We start from the raw sequence: 24995 nt of genomic DNA, 5'->3' as shown, positions 1-24995 counted from the left end.
AAATCATGTAAAACTTTCATTTCAATTCATTGAGGAGAGGAAAAAAATGCCATGTAAACAGAAAAGGAGAAAATTTTGTTCTATTTTTTTTCTCCAGACTGATTATTGACACTATCTCTTCCCCAGGCAGAGTTCCCTGGAAGTCACCAAGGCCTCCACCTAGGAGACAGCTGCAGGATGGCAGGGCTTACCTACTCTAGCTTGTGAGGTTGGCAACAGACTGAAAATAACCAAAGCAATCATAATGAATTATAAATTAGAAAATTATTCTGCTGCTAATTAACATGGAAGAGAGCACTTGACCTCTCAGAGCCTCATTCTTCCTATCTGTAGAATGGAGTGATAACAGCAGATTAGCCAAAGAGTCGAGAGATGGTAACGCCATGGTAAAATATGTTACCTTTCAAAAGTCACCTATCCACTCCAAAACGTAGTTTTGGCATCTGTGACTATAGCTGGGCAAGATGATCTCTAAGGTCTGTAAGGTCTTTTATACTAAATAAAAAAGCAACACCCAGATTTTAGATGAATATGGCAAACTAATCTAGTACTATGAATTGCTGTTTAAAAAGAAGAATCTGATGGAAGTTTTCTCTTATGGAGGGAAAAAAAAAGAGCTGCACAGTCTTTACAGTGTGACTACATAGCTTGAATTTCTCCTTGTGTTTATACAATCTTAGTAATTCAGGGGCACCTGGGTGGCTCAGTCGATTAAGCATCCGACTTTGGCTCAGGTCGTTTATCTCACGGTTCGTGGGTTCAAGCCCCACATCAGGCTGTGTGCTGACTGCTCAGAGCCTGAAGCCTGCATCAGATTCTGTGTCTCTCACTCTGCCCCTCCCTCACTTGCACTCTGTCCCTCTCTCTCTCTCAGAAAAATAAATAAACATTAAAAAAAAAAATCATACTAATTCAAACCTTTTTCACTGCTTGATACAGAGTCCAAGAGGTAGAAGCTGCACAAAGTGCTAACTGGTGATGAATATGTTCTCTTTCTGAGTAAACTCCAGGCACCATTATCAAGGTTGATACCTTAGTAATCTGAATAAACTCTCGAAGACTGCCTTTGAGCTTGGGACTTAGGCCACACTTGTCAGAAATATCACAGCGTAGGGTGGCCAGGTGCAGACAGTAGACCCTCTCTGGCTATGAGCAGCCTTGCCCTCAAGCTGCTGTACAAATACTACCTTTTTCTATGCGTGCCTTGTCAGGATAAAGCATGGAAAGTACTGGTTTAACGTGTGATCATTGTAATGTAGAAAGAATCCTTACTGTGAAGAACTGGTAGAACAAAGATTTTTATCAAGTGTGCATGTTTTACAATATAACCATTGGCAAACCACTATTACACCATAAGTATTAAGATTATTTTAAGGATAGGGGCGCCTAAGTGGCTCAGTCAGTTAAGAGGCCGACTTCAGCTCAGGTCGAGATCTCATGGTCTGTGAGTTCAAGCCCCACATCAGGCTCTGTGCTTGCAGCTCAGAGCCCGGAGGCTGCTTCAGATTCTGCAGAGCCCAATGCGGGGCTCCATCGACCGTGAGATCATGATCTGAGCCAAAATCAAGAGTCACACACTTACCTGACTTAGCCACCCAGGCGCCCCAAGAAAGAATTTTTATCTATACCTCGTATCTGAGACTATGCTCCACTAAAAATCTAAATTATTTGTCATATTTAATCTACTTGAAACTCTAGTTACTTATTTTTTAAGTGTAATCCAATCATGTAATTAAAATCATGTCTCACTTTTAACAACGGGACTAGACTTGTAAAGTTGCATGTAACGACTTTTACAAGAAAAACTATATTTTTAGGGCAGCAGCAAAATTTTTTATTTAAAGGAATCTCATTCATGATCACTTCTTGAATTACCTTTGTTTAAATGTGAATTTTCTTATTGAGATGGAATAAACCAAAGTGTAGAACATTTTGATTCACACTCACAGTATCTGTGAGTCTCACAAATGAAGATCAGGTTCAAAATGTAAGGGCAAGGAATGTGAATGGCTAATGGAAAAAAATTTTTTTAAATCTACATCCAGGGATGCCTGGATGGCTCAGTCAGTTAAGTGTCCGACTTTGGCTCAGGTCATGATCTTGCAGTCTGTGGGTTTGAGCCCCATGTTGGGCTCTGTGCTGACAGCTCAGAACCTGGCTGGAGCCTGCTTCAGATTCTGTGTCTCCCTCTCTCTCTGCCCCTCCTCCACCTGCATTCTGTCTTTCTCTCTCTCTCAAAAAAATAAAACATTAAAAAAAATTTTAATAAAAAAATAAAAATAAAAGTCTTTAGCCAAAATATAGGGGGCGGGGGGGAAGTTAAGTCATTGAAATCTCTTTCCTTCATACCTGAGTTTATATCGTAAAGCCCTGAATTGAAGACTTTGGTTCTTTCAGAATGACTTTAGGAGTTATAAATCTAAGTGGAGTCAAATTATTTCTAGGTCATTTGGTTTCCATAGCAGAATTTGTTTAATGGGCAATACTTACTGCTGTGTGCACTTGATGCCAATGATACTCCCTTGGGCAATGGATTTCTAAGTCTCTGCACTATAGAGCTCCTGTATCTCAGTACTTAGGAAATTTTCTTATATACACATTTCTTTATGATAGCAAATCAAGAGTCCTTCTTTATTAATTTCACTTTTATAATCTTGCTGATTGACTTTTAGGTATTCGCTTCCAAGATATTGACGTAGCAGAAACTCTACAACCCATGCTTACAAAACATGGCAACAGTTTACTTGAAGAAGCCAGAGGAGAAATAAGAAATTTGTATGTATTCTTTTTATGGTCATTTTAGAGCTTTATTTATTGATTGATCATGTCTTTTTTGATCCCTCCCTTTCCTTTATTTTAAACACAATTGGCTTATGTACAAATAATTTGCTCCACTAAATACATCTTGATCCGTGGGGTAAGAACAGATATTATAGAACATGTTTCCAATAAAATGAGGCAAATGAGCAACTTAACCGACTGCATCAATGGAGGGGTTTATAGAATAGTCTCTGTATTACAATTTTCTCCCCAAAGGAATGGCGTAAAGCCCAGTCATTTAGAATAGTATAAGCTTTAGAGGCAGCATTATCCATGCTCAGAAAAATTACAGGTAATTTTTTTTTTTAATCCCGAATTAATTAGCCTTTTTGCAGTTAAAAAAAAAAAAAAAAGAATTGGAGGGAGTGGCTTAAAAGTTTGGAGTTATCAAATACATATGGATTTCAGATTTTGTTTCACTGTGATTCTATAGCACTGCATTCTTCATCATACTCTGGTTTTGAAAAAGTTACTTCTGCTGCATTTAGCTTACCTCTCCAGTTAATGAAAGCCTCATGGCTTCAGTGTCTGTGAGTCACAGCAATGAAGATAAGGCTCCACCTTATCGACAGGCGTTTACCTGGATCATCAAAAAGTAACCATTCTAAATGATGAAAGAAAACATAAAACAAAGCATCACACTTTAGACCATTGCTTAAGAATAGTGGGCTTCAAACTAGTTCTTTTGAATATTTTATTTTATTTTATTTTGAATATTTTAAATATACAGCCATGACTATCCTGTAAAGGAATAAAACCAAAAGATTATACCTAATCTTGCTACCTGCTAATAGTCTGAAAAACCAGGTTCATACCAGTTTCCTGAGGCTCAATACGCTGGGATACTGCCACCCATGGTAGAGATAAATAAATATATGCAAAAAACCTCTGTTCTGTTTTGCAAATTTCTTGTGCCCTCTCTCTCTCTCTCTCTCTCTCTCTCTCTGAAATGTTAATTTGAGTGATCTATGCATATATGCATAGGATAGAACAAAAGCATATAAATTATCTATGACCAGGTTGTGGAGGACAAAGTAGGTAACCCAATAACAATACTTACTGAATTGAAGTGAACCAAAGTCCAGGTTATTGCGTAGGATATTATTATATAAAAAGCAATATTTTGAATTGTTCCATATGCACTTCTAACTCGTCACATTTCATCTACTATTCACTATGTCCAGAGGCACCTAAGCTAAAATTTTTAACTCTTACTTGCTCTTTATTATGAAGGACTTTCTTTGTCCTGATCTTAAATACTGCAGATTTTTCCTCAAACTACAAATTCTTGTAAACGTTCTTTATTTCAGAGAAAATGTTATTCAGTCACAAAGAGGCCAGATAGAAGAGTTAGAGCACTTGGCTGAGATCCTGAAAACTCAGTTGAGGAGAAAAGAAAATGAAATTGAGTTATCTCTTCTTCAGCTTCGAGAACAGCAGGCTACAGATCAAAGGTATGTTAAAACAGAAATCTCACTTTGATAAGGTCAAAATTAGTTTAAAATGCTTTATCATATGCCATGGAAGGATAAGTCTAGTCTATTTTAAAAATCATGTTTTCACTTAACATTCTTCATAGAAGCCGCTCTAGACCTACTAACTGCTATCAACAACTCTGTATAAGGATGTTTCTCCCTAACCTACTCTGGCTCACCTTGTTCCTCCACTCTTTGGCCCCTTTTGCTGCATTTACCATAGCTGTAGGAAGTTCTGATGCCATCCAGTTGCACCCACCGAGAGAAAGGTGTGTGACAAGGACCCAGCTGTTGGCATGTCTTATGAATAAGTCCAGCCTCATTTAACTTTTTTTTCAACACTAAAAGTGAGTTCCATAATACGGTACCAAGTTGTTGGGGTTGTTTTACCCCAAAAAGATGCTTGTCACCTCTCCTAATATTCAAAATCTGCTGTTGATTGTCATGGATGACAGTGGAGCCCTTCAGTAGTCTATTTGCTGCCCCTTCAGTGTTGATGTTTTGTAATGTATACAATGTTCTTTTCCATCCTCCTTTGTCAGGTTTGGTTCTAATTCCTCTCTCTCATTTTGTATTTCCACACTGTGTTTCCATCAAGACTCTTCTTACCATGTTCTTTCTTGAATTATTTTCTCCCCTTTGTTCCTTTTTTTTTTTCTTTTGTTTCCTTTTCTTTCCTTTCTGTTTCTTTTTGTGGACCAAGGAGACCTAGAAGTAGAGGGAGTGGTATTTTGAATTTCCAGGTACCCATCACTTAGCTTAAATGATCACTGCCATGTTCCCGGTCTTGTTTAACCTATCCCTTCAACTTTGTTTTCTTGAATTAATCAGCCTCAGCCAGATGGGATGTCATCTCACGTAGGAATACTCTAATATAAATCTCTGGTAGGGAATTTGTTTAACATGGCACCATGCTGTTATCACATCTAACAAAATTAATTGCAATTCCTTAATATTCTCTAGTACCCAGTCCCTATTTAAACTTCCCTGAAGCTGTCTTGTCCTGTTTGTCTGAATTGGAATCCAAATGAGGTCTACACATTGCATTTGCTATCTCTTACGTCTCTTCTTTCTCTCTTAGTGTCCTTCAAACCAGACCTCGAGCCTCTATTCGTTTTTCCCCTCTCCAGTGTATATGATGTCATGCTTATGTGGCTAAGTTCTCATTTAGAAACACCAGTATGATTTTCTAGTCTTTCATTTCAGATTCAGAGTTTAGTCCTCCTTTAACAAACTAACTTGACACGGTAATATTTGGAAAAACTAGGAAAATATGCCTATGAGACTTGTTTTAAAAACAATAAAGTGGGCTGAAAATATACAAGAAGCTTTATATTTCAGAGACTCAAAAGATTAGTATTCTCTCTCTTAATTTCTGTTCCTAAAAAGTTATGTGTAAAATTTAATTAAATTATATAATGAAATTCTATATGTTTAGTGATGTTTATATACCCTTCTAAGGACAGGGCAAAAGAAACATGAGTCTTTTTGAGAATTATATTAGGGGATGTAATGTGAACCCTGATTCTGAACCAGCTTGAATACCTAGAAGTCGTCCATGTTCCCCCAGGAAGAACTGGTTTAGACTTGGTCTGATTGGAAAACCAAGACATGATTCCTTGTGAGGAACAGTGCTAAAGGACCAGACCCCAACACTGAATATGATCTTAATAAATTGCCAACAACCATATTTAAGATATTAGCTAAATATGAAAATTCTATACTTAGACCAAGCCCAAGCTTAGAGCCCATCCTTACCACCTTTACTCGACAGCTGAGTAGCAAGGTTATCAGAGACCACTTTCTGTGTTATACTTCCTAAATTCCCAAAGAGTAGGATGGATACTGTGTTGGCCATTTCCCTCTTCCAAAGGGATATGATCACCTAGGAACTTGAGTGTTCAGTTCATTGAAATGGAAATCCAAAAGTCCTTCAATCCTAGGACTAGAACAGCAGAAGAAATAGAGTGATAGACAGGTATGCATGTTTTCTCCTACGAATATTGTCAGCAAGAGACACCAACATATGCACCTAGACGAGTTTACCTTAACAACTCAACTATGGCCCTCCCTCAGTAGCAGTTTCTTTTGTCACATCAAGAAGTAGAAGTAGAAACAAAATGAGTATTACAGGTAAAGGAACTTCTGCTGCAGAGGCCAAAGAAATAAACTTTAGTAAATAGCGTATTGTTCCTTGAAATACAGTTGTTGAAAACTGAAGAAATGACTTCCAATAAAGGTCTTTAAGTCTTTTTTTCTTGTATGTTTACACATAGCTCAAAATTTTATGTGTCACAGCAATTTTTTGAGACTAATGGAAAACTGTTGAAAAAAATGTTGGGGAGAATATAAAACTTGGTATAATTTACTGTAAAGAAAAATCACAAAATGGAAAACATATTTAAACTTCTCTTTCACGGATACATTATTTCAAATTTGAAATTCTAGAAGTCTGATCAGGATGTTGGGCTCCTTGTTCTCAAACGTGAACCTAACGTAGTTGTAATCTTCAGAGTGCAGTGCTTGATATTTATGGCAAAGAGCCTTTTCATAGAATATTACAGAAACTCTTCGTAGTATGTGTTTAATAGACCAGTTTGGTTTGGCATCAACTTGACATAAACTGTTGGTTATCCAAAGCCCTTAATTGCTTTGAAGTAAAAGCCCAGTGCTGTTGTTTTTTATTAAAATCATGTTTTTTCCTGTGATTGTGGTCTATTTTGGAAGACTGAGTTGTGATTTTTGCATATGTTCTACATAATGCCTCATTAGCAAAAAATCTTGTATCATTTACAAGTAGCCTGAATGTCTGTGTTGTTTTGAACAAAAATCCATATTAAAATTTAAACAATATAAAAATGCACATTTTCTGCTTATTAAAAAGGCCGTCTTAAATTAAATGCAAAGCAGTAACCAGTGAACACATGTACGTGAACATTAAAATCAGAATGATTTTACCTTTTATTGGCTTTTTCAACTCCAAAAATATTTATACTCTTACCAAATGTGTAACTAGTTTGTACCAAGTAGTTTTTTTTAAGTAAATGTTACAGTGTTTACCTTCTTAATTAAAAATCATGTAAATTCCCTAATATCCCAGTGGAGGAAATTTAACCTATAAATGTTCCAAACACTCTTGACTTGCCCTCTTCCCTTTGGTTGACAGCGGACTGTCAAATATCAAAACAGAGAATCCTTTTGCAGCCATGCAGTGTCAGAAACAACTTGGCTTTAAGGGCCCCATCTCTCCCCTCTAGGCACACGCAGGATTACTTCCTAGCTCTCTTAAGTTCTTCCCCAGTCTTTTATTTTGAAAAATTACAAACCTACAGAAAAGTCTTAGGGATAGTCGTGTGAACACTCACACGTACCTTTCACCCGTTTGCATATTTGTGAATGACACAAGCCTCTTCTGCATCCTGCACGTGAGGCCTTTTCCCTTCTTCCTCCTCCTCTCTACTCTCTCTCCGTCCCTCCCACCCCCAATCTGAGTTAGACGCATGTATCATTTCACCCTGTGTACACTTCTAAGTATCCTCTAGGAACAAAGATATCCTCCTACGTAACTACAGTATGGCTATCACATTCAAGACATTCAACAATACAGTAGCATCACCTAATACACAGTCCACATTCAAATTTCCCAACTGTATCCCTTTATAACTCTTTTTTTTTTTTTTTTTTTTTTTCCCCAATAGCTGGTTGTGGTTTGTTTTGCTTTGGTTTGATCTAGTATCCATTCAGGGATCATACATTGAATTTAATTGTCCTGTCTTTTAGCTTTCCATTATTCTGGAGTGGTTCCCCATTTTCAGCCCATTGATAGTTGTTTGCAGAACACCCCTCAATTTGTATTTGTCTGATTGCCCGGCCCCCTAATTTAGAGGGCACATCTGGTCCTTGGATGGAAGGGTAACTGGGGCCAGGGATAACCACGCACACATTATTATTACAGGCAGGTGATCTGTCATTTTTTCAAAATATATCCACCAAGCTTGGACTGTTGTTTGAATACCTTAGAATTTGCCCAATGAAAAGTATCGCACTCAAATACCATTTCTTTCATCCCCATGTTTTTTATTATTAATATTATCTAAGATTGTCCTGTGATAGCAGCTTGACGTATTTTCTCAGCCCTTTATCTGAACCACAGAAATTGTCACAATTAATAGTAAAACTAGTGTGTTAGTGCACAGTTGAGAGTGGAGAGAAAGCTAAAACTAGGAACATCTCAGAGGAAGGAGACCACTTAGAAGAGTGGGAAGAATTGATCTTTTAGAATTGGATTTGACTGTCGGCTCCCTCACATAAGGACTCTGGCCAAATTCCTTACTTCGCTAAGCCTCAGTTAGCTACCTCAACTGTGAAATGAAGCGATTGAAACGGGCAAGTGGTTCTTCCCTACCTTTTAAACGGCAGCTAATTTTATCCCTAGGGAACTCGTGTCTCTGAAAGATTTTGTCTGCCGAATAAGCAGCATTTATTAATTTAATCAATTCAGTTCAGTGTGCTTTTTTTTTTATTCATCAAAGACTTATATCATGCCAATCACTGCTTCTGATAATTATGAGATAACCTGTTTTATTGAACTGACTTGGTATAATTCTATCAAAAAATAAAAACAGGGGCGCCTGGGTGGCTTAGTCGGTTAAGCATCCGACTTCGGCTCAGGTCATGATCTCGTGGTCCATGAGTTCGAGCCCCGCGTCGGGCTCTGTGCTGACAACTCAGAGCCTGGAGCCTGCTTTGGATTCTGTGTCTCCCTGTCTCTCTGCCCCCTCCCCGCTCATGCTCTGTCTCTCTCTGTCTCTCAAAAATAAATAAACGTTTAAAAAAAATTTTTTTAATAAAAAACAATACAAAACCTTCACTTTTGCAACTTAGTTGCTGGTGAATCTCTATTTCCCATTGGGCTTTTTGATATAGTAAATATAATTCTCAGATTCCCATTACTAGCTGGAATCCATTAAACTTGATCTTCAAAATGATCCTTACAAGAAAATCAGCCAGGATTTCAGATCTTCCCGCCTCCAACCGGTCCTTCAGAGTCCTCCCTCCATTTTCATAAAAGAGTGGTTATATGCATGTGGAGCTTGACGTAATGTTTCTCTCTATTCCTTGTGGGTGTCAAGAGTGGGAAAACACTGAGCTCTGATTTATATTTTGACCCACCACCACGAGAAAGGTATGATCCAGAGGCAAATAGACAGACACAGATGAATTTTTTTCCTTTATGCAATCTTAAAACAGAGAACATTATTTTCACCTATGAAGGCAGATAGCAGTTTAGAGCAAAAACGGTTGCATTTCAAATAGACTTTCCTCAGCTATTTTAGTAAAGCCATTCCATTTAGTTTACTAGCAACCTTCTGTAATCTTACTCAGTATTGTTACTTTGCTAGTGATGGTTGTCTGTGTATCCCTAGTAAAAGCTATAAATGACCTACATTTCTTGTAACAGTAAACTTACATAATGTCTGCCACCGTTTAAAAAAAAAATGTACTGTAGAGGTGTTTTAATTTTAAGGTTGTTTTCAACCTTATCCCCCAAGTTCAGTCAGCCTAAAACTATTATTCAAAAAGAGCCTCTCCATTCTGTCATAAATATTTTACTCAACTACTGTCCCGAATCTCGTAGCCTAGCTTCTGTATTCTACAGCCCTCTCTTCTAAATGGTGTTAAATACTACATTATAACATTTTTGCCTCAAAAAAATCAAGAGGCTTTCTTGAGCATTCATAATCTTTACTGTAACAGAGTGAAATGGCAATGGAGGTTCGGGGGGTGAAGTGAGAGAATTATGTGCCTGGGGAATGAAGTATAAGAAACTTTCACTGGAGGAGATTTTTGCCTCTTAAGACTTCATATTAGACTATACATTACATAGCTCCACTGAAAGTTTTTCCTTCTCCAGTATATCTGAGGTTTTAAGTTTCTGGATTTATTATGGCACCCAGTAGCAAAGCCGGAGTCAAGTGTTTTCAAGGCTTCCATTAGAAATTCCTTTTTCAGAGTTTATTGCTTGACTGTTTCCAATTATATGAGGGAAACTTGGCACATAGGTTGTTGAACTGGATTACTTTTTTCAACATAAAATCTAATTTATTTCAGTTTGTTTTTAATCTAGAGATGGGCCAACATCTCTTCCAACCGTTGTAGAAGATTTGATCATAATTCTAAATAATATGTCTATAAAAAAAAAAAAAACAAGAAAAAGAAAAGAAACCGCATTTTCCAACTTAATTGCCCAAGGTTTTTTCAAAATCCTTGTTGAAAAATTTGAGAAATTTATTTTTACAAAGCACATAATTAGTCTGCTTGATATCTGTTTGCAGATCATTTCAGCATGTGTAATGCAGCATGTATGAATCGCTTCAGGACTGTCAAGAGTTCCTCTGAATATTTTTACCGTGGATTGTTCTTTCTGTTAGAACGTCATCCTCCTGAAGATGTGATGTTCCCATCACAGTGCGTGAAACAGAGCAAGAAAGTAGGATGTGGTGGCCACTCAAAACACCACTTATAAAATGAGCCCCATCTCTGTGCTTCAAAGGAAGCCAACCTGAGGCCCTCCTCCTAGTGCAAAGAGGTCTAGGACAAGCCTCTAAGCACCGACCCTGGCCCCCTCTTGCTTCTTATCATCCTCACATCCCTTGTCAGCTTTTTGTGACATTCCCTTCCCTCTTGTCCCTCTCATTTCCACCCTCATTCTTTTATCACATTTCATCTGTGTAAGGATGTTGAGTCAGTTGTCAGGTTGGAGACGATTTTTCATTGTACGCCTTCCTAGAGGCCAGACCACATTTATCACATTGTTGATTTTGATCTTTTATGTCTTAGCGCTTGCAGCTGAACAGCCAGTCGTCCTTTCCTTCTCCCTGTTAGCCTCAGAAATATCTAATCATAGTAATGACTCCTGGATAAAGCCCCCAAAACTGACACTTGAAAATAATTCTTAAAGACATCTGCAGGTGTTGCACACAAACTGATTTCTGTGTAAAGCACCACATGATTATTGTTGTTTTCTAACTAGTTCGGTCATCCATGTGCCCACCTGTTGGGCATTACTAGCATAAAGTACTAAGTCACTTTTCTTGGCAGTATTTTGAATGAAAAGTTTGATCTTCAAGGAGTTTAAGGAAAATATTCAAGGAAGCATCCACCAGCTAAACCACCCTGAGCGTTTTTGGAAGATGCTTAGCAGCCTTGGCCTTGCAAGGAAAATTCAAAATTAAAACCTACTATTTTTCTGTGACCCTAGGTGGCTGAATGGGTTATTGGGACTTAATTCTTGCTAATATCATTAAGCAAGTATTATTACTCAAACATATATATGTATATTTTCTTGAAAATATTCACATTCTTAAAAACCGGAAGAATAAAATATCAGAGGCAACTGAAAATATAAGAAAAGATTTGAAATTATTTGAAAAAGATTCTGTCCTTGCATAGAATAACTGTCACTCGTTGTCGAGTGGTCAAACCAAGTAATTCTGAGGAAAACAGATTAAGCTATGTTTTGACTTCTAATTATAAAAGAAAGGGGGGATACTGTCTTTATTAGACTTGTTTAAAATATATTTTTCCTTCGTGTTCTGATGTTTTTGGCGAGTACAGATCACGTAGTGGGGAATCATAGTGGGGTACTGCTGAACGTGTGCTCAGAACTCTACTAGTTAGCATGTTTTCGGCACAGAATCATTTTAACATTGTGTTAAGACTGTATCCTGGGTACGATCCAGGTTCTTGGACTTGTTTATCTTCTGTGTGAGGACAACTAACTGTCCGATGCCAAAATACAATGAACTTTCAAATATCAAAGAGGAAAATTAAGTATTTCAAGTCCTCAGCTGGTTTACAGATGTGTGAGCTTTGTAGTCCATTTTCTGGTTCCAGTAGGGCATTGTGACAATTTTTCCAATATGTGTACACTAGATAAAGTTTTGGAAGTAAAATTACTTACTTGAAGTCCTGAAATAATTTTCTGAATCTAAAATTTTTACGTTTACTTTTTTTTTTAAAAAAGAATGAAGTCTAAAACTGGGCCTCACAATTTTTGAAATACTTTTGAATATAAAACGTATTAAAGAACCTTTCTCAGGCAAGTAAGTGCCTTTTGAAAACGGGTATTCATTTAGGTCTATGATTAACCTTTAACAAGATCTTCCTGTTAAATTCTACATTTGCTTTAATCTCAGTAGGAAAAATACAAACTAGTATTGCAGCATATAGAGTTTCTATATACCCTGTGGACGTTAAATGATCTCTTACAGCTAAAGGCACATCTGCAACATATTTAAATGCCAGCTTTGGGCATTATTAGTATAAAATGCTAAGTCACTTTTTGGGGAAATATTTTGAAAGGTTGAAACTCCAGGAGGAAACGCCAATAAATGGTAATCTTATGATACCATTTGTTTCAAGGGAGTGGTAGGAAGATGAGTGGCTGTCTTGCGCATTTTTGTCTTAGGGGAAAGTGGTAGTAGGATAGTCCTCTTTCAAGTAAGTCCGAAGTGCAGGGCGGCACGATCGCTGTGCTGTATAGACTGACGTCCTTTTGCACCATCTTTCAGGATGCCGTAAAATGGTTTTAAGCGCGTATTACAAGATGTCGGAGAGGTGACCCAAGTCATCAAATTTGGGTCTCCCTTCAAATCCTGAGAATCTATGAATTTATGAAAGTTCAAGAGCAACGATTGGTTGGCTTTAAATAATGCATCTGTCCTAAGTGTATGTTAAGCTAAAAACCCTGTGACTGATAAGCAAGTGTGCAAATTTTTCCTAGGTAACTTTGTAGTGAAAAATTATGATTCCACCACAGGTTGTTTTCTTTTGCCTTGCATTTTTTACTGTCTCTCTTTTTCTTAAACACATTGTTGAAGGTCAAACATTCGGGACAATGTAGAAATGATTAAGCTTCATAAACAACTCGTGGAGAAAAGCAATGCTCTTTCAGTATTGGAAGGAAAATTTATTCAGCTTCAAGAGGTACTGTGATCATTTATCTTATTATGGTGATACATAGACACAAAGGTTCAAAGAGAGTGTTTAGGTTATACTTTTTAAATAGAATGGTTGTAACACTAAAAAGTTATTTTTAAAGATGCTCTTTTTATTCTTAAACATGTATTATTTCACTTCATGTGTTATTTGTAATTTATAACTTAATAGCTAAAGAAATAACTAACCGGTTGGACTGTTTATAAATACCTGTGTCATCTTAAAATAATAAACATATTTATCATAAATTATCTCATGCCAAGAAAATTTATTTTTAATTCCTCTTCTCTGAGTTCATATGGGCACATAGCACTGAAGGGTTAGACGTTTTTGCATATGTCTTCAGTTCTAAGCATTTATGAAATAGCCAAGACAGACCAAGTTATAAATAGGTCAGTAGCCAGGTTTTGTTCAATCTTTCCCTGATGTGTTTTGTTTTGTCACTGTCTCCCATTATCACAAAATATTTGAGACCCGTCATGTCAGCAGCTATCAGTGTACTTCTTTTAATTCTTGATCATTCAGGTCGACAATACTTGGGACCCTTCATCCCTATGGTTGCTTTAACAAGATTGTGGCCCTACATGAATGTGCCATCAGAAGGTTCCTATTGATTGGCACTGCATAATTAACATAGGTTCTGGAATTAATGAACTCCCAAACATTCCAGATGAACACAATTCATATTAAACAGTACTTTCTCTGAAGTACTGAGACCAGGAAAGCAGTAAATTGATGGAAAGCATAGGGTCATCGGAAGCCTAAATTTACTATTGAATTAGATAAATATTTTTAAACTTGTACTCTGGTTTGTGCTTTCCATCCTGCAGGAACCTCCTTAAATGCAAAGTAATAACTGTCTGCCGTATGAATATGAGGGTTTATGAAAGAAAGAAGGCTAATTGCAGAGTGGAGACAATAGCCCTGTCTACCTATAGATACAAGAGGGAAATTCAGAAAACATGGAGCTGAGGGCCATTTCTAACATGGGGAATTAGGAAAGAAAAACAAAAAAAACAATGATATTACCGTCTGTCACTTTGACCACCTGACTTCCATTTAACAGTGATGCCAGGTACTTCTTCCAGTACCAACAATTGTTAAGTGTCTGTTATATATAGCACAGGCTCCTCTTTTGAGGACTGATGTTGGGTAAAGAAAGTTTTGACAGGTTCAGACCAACGGCTTCAATGAATGAGGTAGGAAGCCCAGGAAAAGCTGGTTAAAGATAATGTGTTATAATACCAAGATTAACAAAAATTGAACTTCAGTTACTCAATAGCTATGTTTATTTTAAATGATTGAAGAACTTCAGATTTTATCCTTTTTTTTTTTTTTCTTGAGAGATGCTGTGCATGCACATGGGCAAGGGAGAGGCAGAGAAAGAAATCTTAAGCATGGCCACCTCCAGCACAGAGCCCAATGAGGGGCTCGATCTCACAACTGTGAGATCATGATCTGATCCAAAATCAAAAGTCATATGCTCAATTGACTGAGCCACCCAGGTGCCCCAGAACTTAAGTGATTTTAATCAGCACATGAACCATTACATGTTATGGCTATGGTCTCTATGAAAAGACTTTAATATCATCACCTTTTCTATTTATAAAAAAAAAAAGTAGGGACACCTGGGTGGCTCAGTCGGTTAAGCGTCCAACTTCAGCTCAGGTCATGATCTCATGTCATGGTCGGTGGAGCATGTGACTCTTGATCTCAGGTTGGTGAGTTCAAGCCCCACTTTGGGCATAGAGATTACTTAAAATAAGAATAAAAATTCTTTAATTGAAAAAACTTCAGTAACTATTTTACTGAATTGAAAATTTTAACCTAATTGTATTAAAATTAGAAGCTAACCTTCTGTTAGGCTGTTTATATGCTGTGGTGACAAATCCTTTCAAGTTTCATTATCTGTGGTCAGCATTTATTTTTGACCCATGCGGCAGCATTTTTAGACAGCATGTCCAACCACTGTAACCACAACAGAAAGAAAAAAAATTTGCCGAAACCAATTTACTCACTGGTCACTAATCAACCAGTCAAAAACTAGAAGGAAGTAAAATAAAAGAAAAAGTTTGCATTATGTGACTCTGTGCTAAGAAACCTATATTCTTTTCCTAATTACACACTTGGGTCAAGAGTGTCTCCACGGACAAGTAGCACATATACATTGTTTGTGAGGTGAAGAATAAACTGTATAATGTGAACTTCAGGAGTAAATTCACTTATGAAATTGCAATCACTTATTTAACATGGAATCCAAAAATAATTTCGAAAAGATTTTGTTTTGTAGAAGCAGAGAAGTCTCCGGATCAGCCATGACGCCTTGATGGCAAATGGAGATGAGCTAAATATGCAACTCAAAGAGCAGCGTTTAAAATGCTGCAGCCTTGAGAAGCAGTTACATTCCGTGACATTTTCTGAAAGAAAAATAGAAGAGGTAAGCTCCCAAGAGGTTATTAGCCATTAGTTGTGTTAAAACTTCTCTGTAACTGTTTTGAAAAAGTAAAATAGAGACATTCTAAGCGGTATATTTATTTAAAAATCCCAAACTACATACACGGTGCTTTGAGCACAGCAAAATATAGTCCGTTTGTTATGTGCAAGGCCCATCAGTGCTTAAAAATATGTGCCAACATGCTGATATCCACTGTTCACCTAAAGGGTTGATTCTTGAGGAAAAAGAAAACACATTTTGAAACTTACCTGTGGAACCTAACTTTCTCAGCCTTAACATCTTATTAGCCATTTGAGACACCAAGACAAAGGAATACACATCTGTTTCTGGGGAGAAGGAAGGATATTCTGTTCCGCAACATCAGCAATTTTGTGAAATTATTTAATTTTTTTCCTAGGAAGTTGTTTGAAAACTCATCTTTCTATTATTATCACGACTCACATCTCCCAGCGAGCACAATCTCTTTCTGTAGTCTCTTAAATTTGTTCTTAAAAAGAATGAAATAAAGCAATGAAATAAGATGCTTACATTCTGTTCTGATCTTGCGAGAATCTTTACTGTGTCTCCTACTTGCAACAAAAGGGAATTATCAAAATGGAAATGAATTTTAAGAGTACTCTGATCCATGGGAAAGGATTGTAACTACACAATATACTGGTGAATAAAACTTTAAACATAAATGCTAGAAAGAAATTCAGAGAGCTACATTTTAGTCATAAAGGTATTAATGATAACCCTCAGTTTATTTCTAAAAATGTCATTCATCAGGATAAAGCAAGGTATACAATTTTATCTATTTATTCATTTATTTAAAAGATGTGCTGCCAGCTCTTTGTAAATTCCAGGTAACATAAGAAATTAGGTCTTCAGAGTAAATTGTGCTTAACGCAATTTATTTGAACCACGAACCAAAAGAAAGGTTAATCCTTTTGTTTTTAATGGGCCAATTAGAAATTAACACAAAATTAATACAATGATGGAATTCATTGGGGAGGGAAGTAAAAAAATATGTTTCCCAGACTTCATAGCAAACTTTTAACACATTCTTTATTGAGTTTTGGCACATGTCAGCATAAAGCGGTGCATACATTTCTACTAAATTAAAACAAATATTAATTTCGTGTTTACTTAACAACTTAGAAAAAATCAGTGCTAAATTAAATGCAGACAATATTAGTTGAGTAGTTAGCAGCTGCAATTTAAAAATCAAGACTAAAACATGTTAGCCTCCTCTCGTGTTATTTTATCCCCATGTAGTTTTGATATGATAATCACCTAATGTGTCATTTTCTTTTCATTTTAGTTGCAGGATAGAATTAATGACTTAGAAAAGGAACGGGAACTTTTAAAGGAGAACTGTGATAAACTTTGTAACAGGTAAATCATGATACATGTGTTCTCTTGTTCTCTTCTTTAAGATGTTTTATATCAAAGCAGTAGATGTCAGAATATCTAATATTGATTAAAGAATTAGCAATGGGTGATTGCGAAAAATATATATGTATCATAAAAGAAAAATAGAAAAATAAGCTTTTGGGGAGTGTTTGTAATAAGCTCTTTAACCTGAGCAGTAATCTACGACTAGAAAACCGTTATCAGTTTATGTCACTTACTGAGCATGAACCGTAAGTGAGCAGGCACTTTGCTAAATATTCTTCATATTAAAAGTTTCTCAGAGCAACCTGGAAATGTGGGTATTGTAAATGCCCATGTTAAGTTTATTTATTTAAATAACCTCAACACTCAACGTGGGGATCAAACTCACAACCCTGAGATCAAGAGTTACATGCTCTACAGACTAAGCCAGCCAGGCGCCCCTCAAGATAAATTTTTAAGAGCTACTTCAATTTTGTCTTTTAATCTACTTCATAATTATGGTATTTTAAAAATGAATCCCTTCTGATAATTTTAGGAACAAAATTCTGTAACACAGCTAAGTTTAGTTAAGTGGTACAGATATCTATCTGTGTGCGTGTCTATGTATATATGTGTATTTTTAAGTCTTTTCAGTATGTGATAACTGATAAAGGGTAAATACAGGCTTACATGAAAGTAAATTTAGTATACATACTGGAAGATGTATGTTAGAGCAGATATTCAAAGGTTGCTTCTATTGATAATATTCTGAAACGTCACAAAATAGCCATCTGATGTACCGACACACTTTTAACACTGTGGTTTGTTTTTTTTTTTTTTATGTTTTGTAAACTCAATTTACATTTTATAAGGTAAACAAATACCTAAAGAGTATAGAGATAGGCTGTTATTTGTTTTTACTTTGAAAAGATACACAGATTAATGTTAGGCATCATTCCAGTGGCACGGATCATCTATGTTGTTTCCCTACTAGTGTTGATGGTCCTTACACGAAGTGGCTCATGATGTTAAGAGTTATCGATAGCAGGGGCACCCGGGTGGCTCAGTTAGTTAAGCATCTGACTTCGGCTCAGGTCATGATCTCGCAGGTCATGAGTTCGAGCCCCATGTCGGGCTCTGTTCTGACAGCTCAGAGCCTGGAGCCTGCTTCAGATTCTGTCTCCCTCTCTCTCTGCACCTCCCCCACTCACACTCTGTCTCGCTCTCAAAAATAAACAAACATTGGGGCGCCTGGGTGGCTCAGTCGGTTAAGCGGCTGACTTTGGCTCAGGTCATGATCTCGCGGTCCATGAGTTCGAGCCCCACGTCGGGCTCTGTGCTGACAGCTCAGAGCCTGGAACCTGTTTCAGATTCTGTGTCTCCCTCTCTCTGACCCTCCCCCGTTCATGCTCTGTCTCTCTCTGTCTCAAAAATAAATAAACGTTAAAATAAATAAATAAACAAACAAACATTAAAAAATAAAAAACAGTTATCAATAACAGATTCAGACATCAGTTAAAATAATATCTGGGGCTCTCTAGCAAGGGTAGACTGGTTAAAAATCTTTATGTGGTTCTGCCTTGGACCCCTTCCAAATCATTTGGCCCTCTGGCTTTGTTCTGGCCCCTCTCTCATGAACCCTGATTAATTTTACCTAAAGCATTTATTATACCTCCTTTTTGTTTTTAAGTTTGTTTACTTATTTTGAGAGAGAGGAAGAGGGGAGGGAGAGAGACAGAGAGAGAGGGAGAAAGAGAATCCCAAGCAGGCTCCGTGCTATCGGTGCAGAGCCAGATGTGGGGCTCAAACCCAAGAACCACGAGACCATGACTTGAGTTGAAATCAAGAGTCCAACACTTAACCGACTGAGCCACCCAGGTGCCCCTATATTCTCACTTCTATAGAACAATACAAGGTTTATATTGATATATATCTAAGGATTTGGTAGTTACGTGTTTGAAATTTCCAAATTTCAGTATATAGATCACACAACCACTGCATTGTAGGGCAGAGAAAATAATGTTATCCCCATATTTTAGAGATGAGGGAATGGAGACTCAAGAAACATTAAGAGACTTGTACGGAGTCACACAGCATTGCTGAGACTCCAAGTAAAGGACCCAAACCCAATTCTTTTGACTCTAAAACTTGATTTGTTTTCCCCCTGTGCTTCACTATCTCTCTGATTTTAATTGCATTGGAAAACTGGTTCTGTGGAAGGGAAACATTCATGGAATAATAGAACTACCATACATTCAGGAATTTTTATTGATTTATATTTATCTTCAACATCTTGTAATTTCAAATAATTTAACATGGTCTTAATACAAGAAAATAAGTGCCATTTGGCCCTTACTTATACTTTTTCTACTTCCCTATTTGGGGATTTACTGAACATACCTTCTGGGAATAAAAAACATTAAACTTAGCTGGGAATAATGCATCACTGAAATTTTGAGAGGAACATGTTTTTCTCATATTTACTTTCTCACCGTGAAACTTTATCTTTCCATATTAGAAGATGATCTGAGAGTGTAAATCTGACTTTGAAGGGTTTTTTTTTTTTAATGTTTTATGCTTGAGCTACATTTTTTCCTGTCACATTAAAAACAGACTTCATTATGCTGCTTACACTTGAATTTTGTGTGAGGTATATGGAAGTAAATGTGTGTAATGAGTGTCAAAACATTTTGTGTCCAAAAAAAAAGTTAATGTCACTTAAGCACAAAACCCAGCAAGCACACATGATAGCAAACAGAACTGTAAAATTCTCTAATACAAATTTTTAAAATATAATATGTTTTCAGAAACAGTTGGAGAAACTTCTACAAAAATCATTGTCATCTTTAAAATTCTTTAAAGCTCTTGTATTCCATGGCACTGTTACCATCATTGCCAACAACTAGTGCTCATCAAAAACTAAATAAAATTTACTCCCTGTTTGGTTAGTCATAGTGATAGCGTGTTTTTAAAAGGAAAGCATTTGTTTGTTATTCAAAACTGGCTAGTTTTCAGGAGAAAAATATGATTTGCAGATTACATTCTCGTCTTCCTTTCCCAAATGAAATTTTGAATGTGTTTCTTACTTGACATATGACATATTAGAGAATCATCTGGTAAGATAAAACCCTCATGTTAGTATTTGGAATGAGCTCGTTTTAATATGAGTAAACATTTTTGATACAATGCCAAGAAGTAAGTATAACCTTATTTAAGAAATACTCCATTTGAAAATTCAGAATAAGCTTTTTTGCAATTAAATCTACGTGGTCAGAGAGAAACTATGCTACGATATTGCAAAGCTGTGCCCATCTTTGAAGTTAGTATAGTTTTAGGGTGATAGCACTCATGAATACAATAGTCCTTCAGCTGTAGGATATATGTATGAATAACCTGGAAAACAGCAAAATGTAGCTTTTACCACCCCTTTGGAACTTCCCTCCCCCAGCCTCGAGCCATCACCATCCAATTCAGATTTAGTCAATTTGGGACAGGATCCAGAGAATCTGTTAGAGGTGGTTTTAAGGCATTAACTCCCTGAGAGACACTAATACCTATTTTAAGAAAAAAAGACTTGGTCTAGTTTTTGAAGATGGTATCAACCATTTTTGAGAATTGGGTAAATCAGGTTTTTACAATGTAAGTAGTAGCCATCTAATATCCAAAATTCAATGGAGCCCTGCTGACCACCCGTAGATTTTCTGGGCTCCCTTTCTGTCAAGTGAGCACCTGTCCCCTGCAGTCTTCTAGGAATCATGAAAGCCCATATGATCAAATATGAGCACTTTGTGCTTCTCAGAAGTCAAACTGAGTACATTCGGGGCATTATTTTCTTTCAGTAAGTGAATTATCCCTATGTAAATATGTGTTTAATTTCCATTAGGTCCTAACTAAAGTATCTGTGGATTTCTTCATGGATGATTTAGAGCTTATTCTTCCCTCTCTTTCACATTAGGGTGCCCTTAAACATGGGAATACATAGAATTTCTTCTGCAAGAAAAAAGCCTTAGGGTGGAGATGAATTCTTTAGCTCTTATTTCAGTCTGATCATGTTGTTGATCAAGAGTGTGTAAGCTGACCCATGACCGCCAGTGGACGTGCCAGTGAGCACAGGCACCAATGGACATTCAGCTGTGGATGGACATTTTCTCCCTTCAGCAACATAATGTAACAAACGAAATGTGCACACAGACCAACTATGATTTCCCCCCCACCCCACCCCCAGTTGTCACTGTAGGCAATATACAAAAACATTTTCATGAATAAAAGGTTCTCAAAGACTGTTCTCATATGCAGATTTAATCATGTACACAGCCTTTACAAAGAAAATGGAGCCAGATGTGGTTCACCATTTATAGTTACACAGATGGCTCCAAGCACAGAGGAATACAGTAAATTCAAAAGGAATTCCTCATGAAACTCCAGTGGAATGTAATCCTAAATTTAGAGGGAAGATAGCAGTGGACTAAATTCAGATTGACTTATGCTGATTTACACTAGTATTTTGTGGGTTTGGAAAAACCAGGCTGCTAAATTGTTCTTAATTTAAACACATACAGCTTCTGATGTTTCTGCCAGATTAACTGTTGGTGATCTTTTTGCTGGTACTAATGCTATTGGAACACTACTGTTTCTAATTTTTGGCGTCTGATATAATGTATAATTGTGACTATTTCATCATGCTAATTTTTTTTTCCGGGTAGTACATGTTTTTAATAATACAAGACCCACGCGCGCGCGCACCCCCCCCCCCCCACACACACACACATACACACACACCCATATACCCACATACATACATATGTGTGTGTTTGGTTTATATAATTTGACTAGACACAGAAATTATATTTGGTCTTTATTTTAAAAAATGAAAATGTAAAGGAATATTCTTTAATATTTAAAGTGCATATTTTGTTTGGATTTCATTTAAGTCTAGGTAATTGTACCTTTGATCAAATTAACTTAAAATATTGGTATATAGGTTCATGCACTTTTTAAGGTTCCATATGTGAAATGAGAACATTGATAGAAGAAACAGATGTCATATTTAGAGAAACTTCTAGAATTTCATTTATTTTTAAGTTCATATTATTTTAAATGCAATAAAAGCATTCAAAATGTAAAATAGATACATAATTCTGTTCCTTTGAAAGCTATGCCTCCCAGAAAAGTACCTCTTTTGGAATAAAACCTCAAGACTAGCTGGGAGCAGCATTAAGGGCAATTTTCAATAATAAGTTTTTCTTCCATTTGCTTCATCATCAGTACAAAACCAGATTTTATAAATTTTTGTTTCATTTACTGGGTTTAAAATAAGGAGAAGGGTCAAAGCTGCTGATAATTATTCAGTCATATCAAGCTTCACAGATAATAGTTTTCTGCTGAAATACAGATCAAGATCAGTTTTTCCAAAACCTGGCTATCACCTGCAGAAGCTTTATAAAACTCTGGATTCCTGGGCCCCAAGATCTTCATTTTTAAATCTCCCCAAGTGCTTAGTATAGCTGGTCCAGCACCAGTGTTTAGTTTATCAGCATTTGGAAAACACTGGCATAAACGAATGTTGGGATTTAATCATGAGTGGATTTTAACACTGGTTTAAAATCTTCATCATTCTTACCAGGGTGTTCTTACCAGGTTTTCATCCCAATCACATTACAAGTAAAACTTTGTTCTTAGCCTGTTAATGCGGTTTAGTTTTTTAGGACAAAAACTCCATTATCACTACTTCATAATAGCAGAGTTGCCGTCTTGTATTTCGGCGTGTTATCATTTCATGGCTGAAATTTTGTGAATATGGTATTAGCACGGACTCTGTAGAAGTTTCAGATTCTAGAAGTAGAGATCAGGTGGCGAGCCCCTTTTTCTCGGTTTTAAGAGGGTTTGTATGTGGGAGAGAATAGTTTTATCCGAGGCTGATGGCTGAGGTTTGGAACTGCGGATTCCTCTGGAGTATGTACAGTATCTGAATTCCTTTACTAGTCCCACAAAAGCTGCACGCTGCCAACTTTTCTGACTGGAGAGCTCTAAATTAAGGCCAGTTCCTTTGCTCATCCCACAAAGCCTTTCATGTTTCCTAACCGCAGCCTGAGAGAGGCGCCTTGGTTTCAACAGCAGCAGACCAGCATATGTTTACTTAATTCCTAAGACATGATGACAGTGGTCTCTGTGCCACTAAAAGCTTTTCTCTTTCGCGTTCTCGGTCGAGGCCGATCTCCAGGCTCTCCTCTGCATGTCATGTGTGTTTTGCAGTGCCTTCAGTGCTGCCCACGAAGAGCAATGGAAGCTAAAGGAACAGCAGCTCAAAGTGCAGATCGCTCAACTCGAGACTGCCTTAAAGTCTGACCTAGCAGACAAAACTGAAATCCTTGACAGAGTCAAAACCGAAAGAGGTACATACAAAACCACTACCGACTTGTCTCAACAGCCATCCACTTCCATGCGTTTCGCGGTCACTTGAAATTTCCATTTACTCAGCCTCGCGTAGAAGCCCAAGGAATTTTTTTTTTTTTTTTTTTTTTTTTTGTGAGAGATACTGTCATTTAGGTGGTCTTTTAATTTTTTTTGTTGAGCCTTCTTGTGTTCAGCAGTCAACAAGCATTTCTTGAGCCAGGCACTGTTCTAAGTTCTGGGGATACAGCAATGAGCAAAGCCAAGGCCTTGCCCTCACGCAACATAAATTCTACAGAGAGAAACTGACAGCAATTAAACAAGCATGCCACATGTCAGGTGGTGGCAAGGGCAGTGGGAACAAAAACAAAGCAGTGTAAGATGACAGAGTAGAGAAATAGTTGCTTACTGGTTTTGATAGGTCAAACAGGGACGATCTCTGTGATAATGAGGTATCTAAATCTACTCTGTGACAGTGAACTTAAATACCAGGAAGACTTGCCAAGATGTCCCTGCTAAAATAATAATCATTAATAAGTTTCATGTCACAGATCTCACCCCTCTCATCTCAGGGAAATAAAATAATCATAATTAAAGTAGATGTCTGATTTACTAGATTATACACACAAGTGCACAACAGGGGAATTGAATTATTTGCTTCAAATGTTGTATCTGTTGTTCATCCACTACGCAAACCAAGTGATGTGATAATAAGGTTGCTTCTTTTGAACATTTGTAATTCTGTTGCATGCAAGCGTTTCAAAGTTTAATGCAGGCTCCGTTAAAAAAAAAAAAAACCAAAAACAAACAAATTACAAATGTAGTCAGTACTCTATTTATTGATTTAGCTCACAATGCCATATTTTATTAACTATAAGAGAGAGTTTTTTTCCCATTTTGACATCTCTGAAATTGGGATGCATCTTATAAATGATAACATTTTAAAATTATGGTCTGACTTTTTCCAACACTCTAGGAAGACTGTAATCAGAACATTTCTTACAATAGATGTAGTCTTAATTTCAATGAAACATATGTGCAGTATTTATTTGCCAAGTGGTTAAATTTCATGAAAAATTATTTGTGAATTTTTCTCAAGAATATTGTGAGGAGAATGAAATGGTGACATGATTGGTGACCGGGCAGGTATTTAAAAGTTTTGATGTCAAAGATGTATCGTTCCTGATTTTAATGTGGTACTTAACAGAGTACTTTTGTTTAATAGTTGCTCAGTAAATTCTTGTTGACTGAAGGAAGGAGAAGCACTCTATATTTCCTGCTTTTTTCCAAAAACAGATAGAAACTGCTCTGAAAAGAAGAGAAATGAAAACAACCTGTCTTATTTCTGTGCTTTCTGTATTTCCCTAAATATCAAGAATTTCAAAACTCTTACCTCTAAACATCTGCATTGGTCTCTGGAAAGAAACTCTTAAGGGAATAGAATCTTGGTGGTCTTTTTTTAAGACCTATCTGTTGTTGTTTAGTTATTTCCAAAGATT

General features: G+C 36.8%; 1 protein-coding gene across 4 annotated transcripts in view; it reads left to right on the top strand.

The window, feature by feature from the left end:
- Positions 1-24995, top strand: part of RPGRIP1L (RPGRIP1 like) — a 93165-nt gene that overhangs the window by 9238 nt on the left and 58932 nt on the right. For all 4 annotated transcript variants that reach the window (XM_040498029.1, XM_040498030.1, XM_040498027.1 and 1 more), the window contains exons 5-10: positions 2673-2775; positions 4131-4274; positions 13178-13283; positions 15586-15732; positions 17054-17127; positions 23359-23498. In XM_040498029.1, the coding sequence (XP_040353963.1) occupies positions 2673-2775; positions 4131-4274; positions 13178-13283; positions 15586-15732; positions 17054-17127; positions 23359-23498 (714 nt within the window). The remainder of the gene's footprint in view (positions 1-2672; positions 2776-4130; positions 4275-13177; positions 13284-15585; positions 15733-17053; positions 17128-23358; positions 23499-24995) is intronic.

The sequence above is a fragment of the Herpailurus yagouaroundi genome, unplaced genomic scaffold (genome assembly GCF_014898765.1).
Source record: "Herpailurus yagouaroundi ecotype Mexico unplaced genomic scaffold, PumYag 190, whole genome shotgun sequence".
NCBI classification, from domain to species: Eukaryota; Metazoa; Chordata; class Mammalia; order Carnivora; family Felidae; genus Herpailurus; species Herpailurus yagouaroundi.
This window is presented reverse-complemented; position numbering and strand designations above follow the sequence as displayed.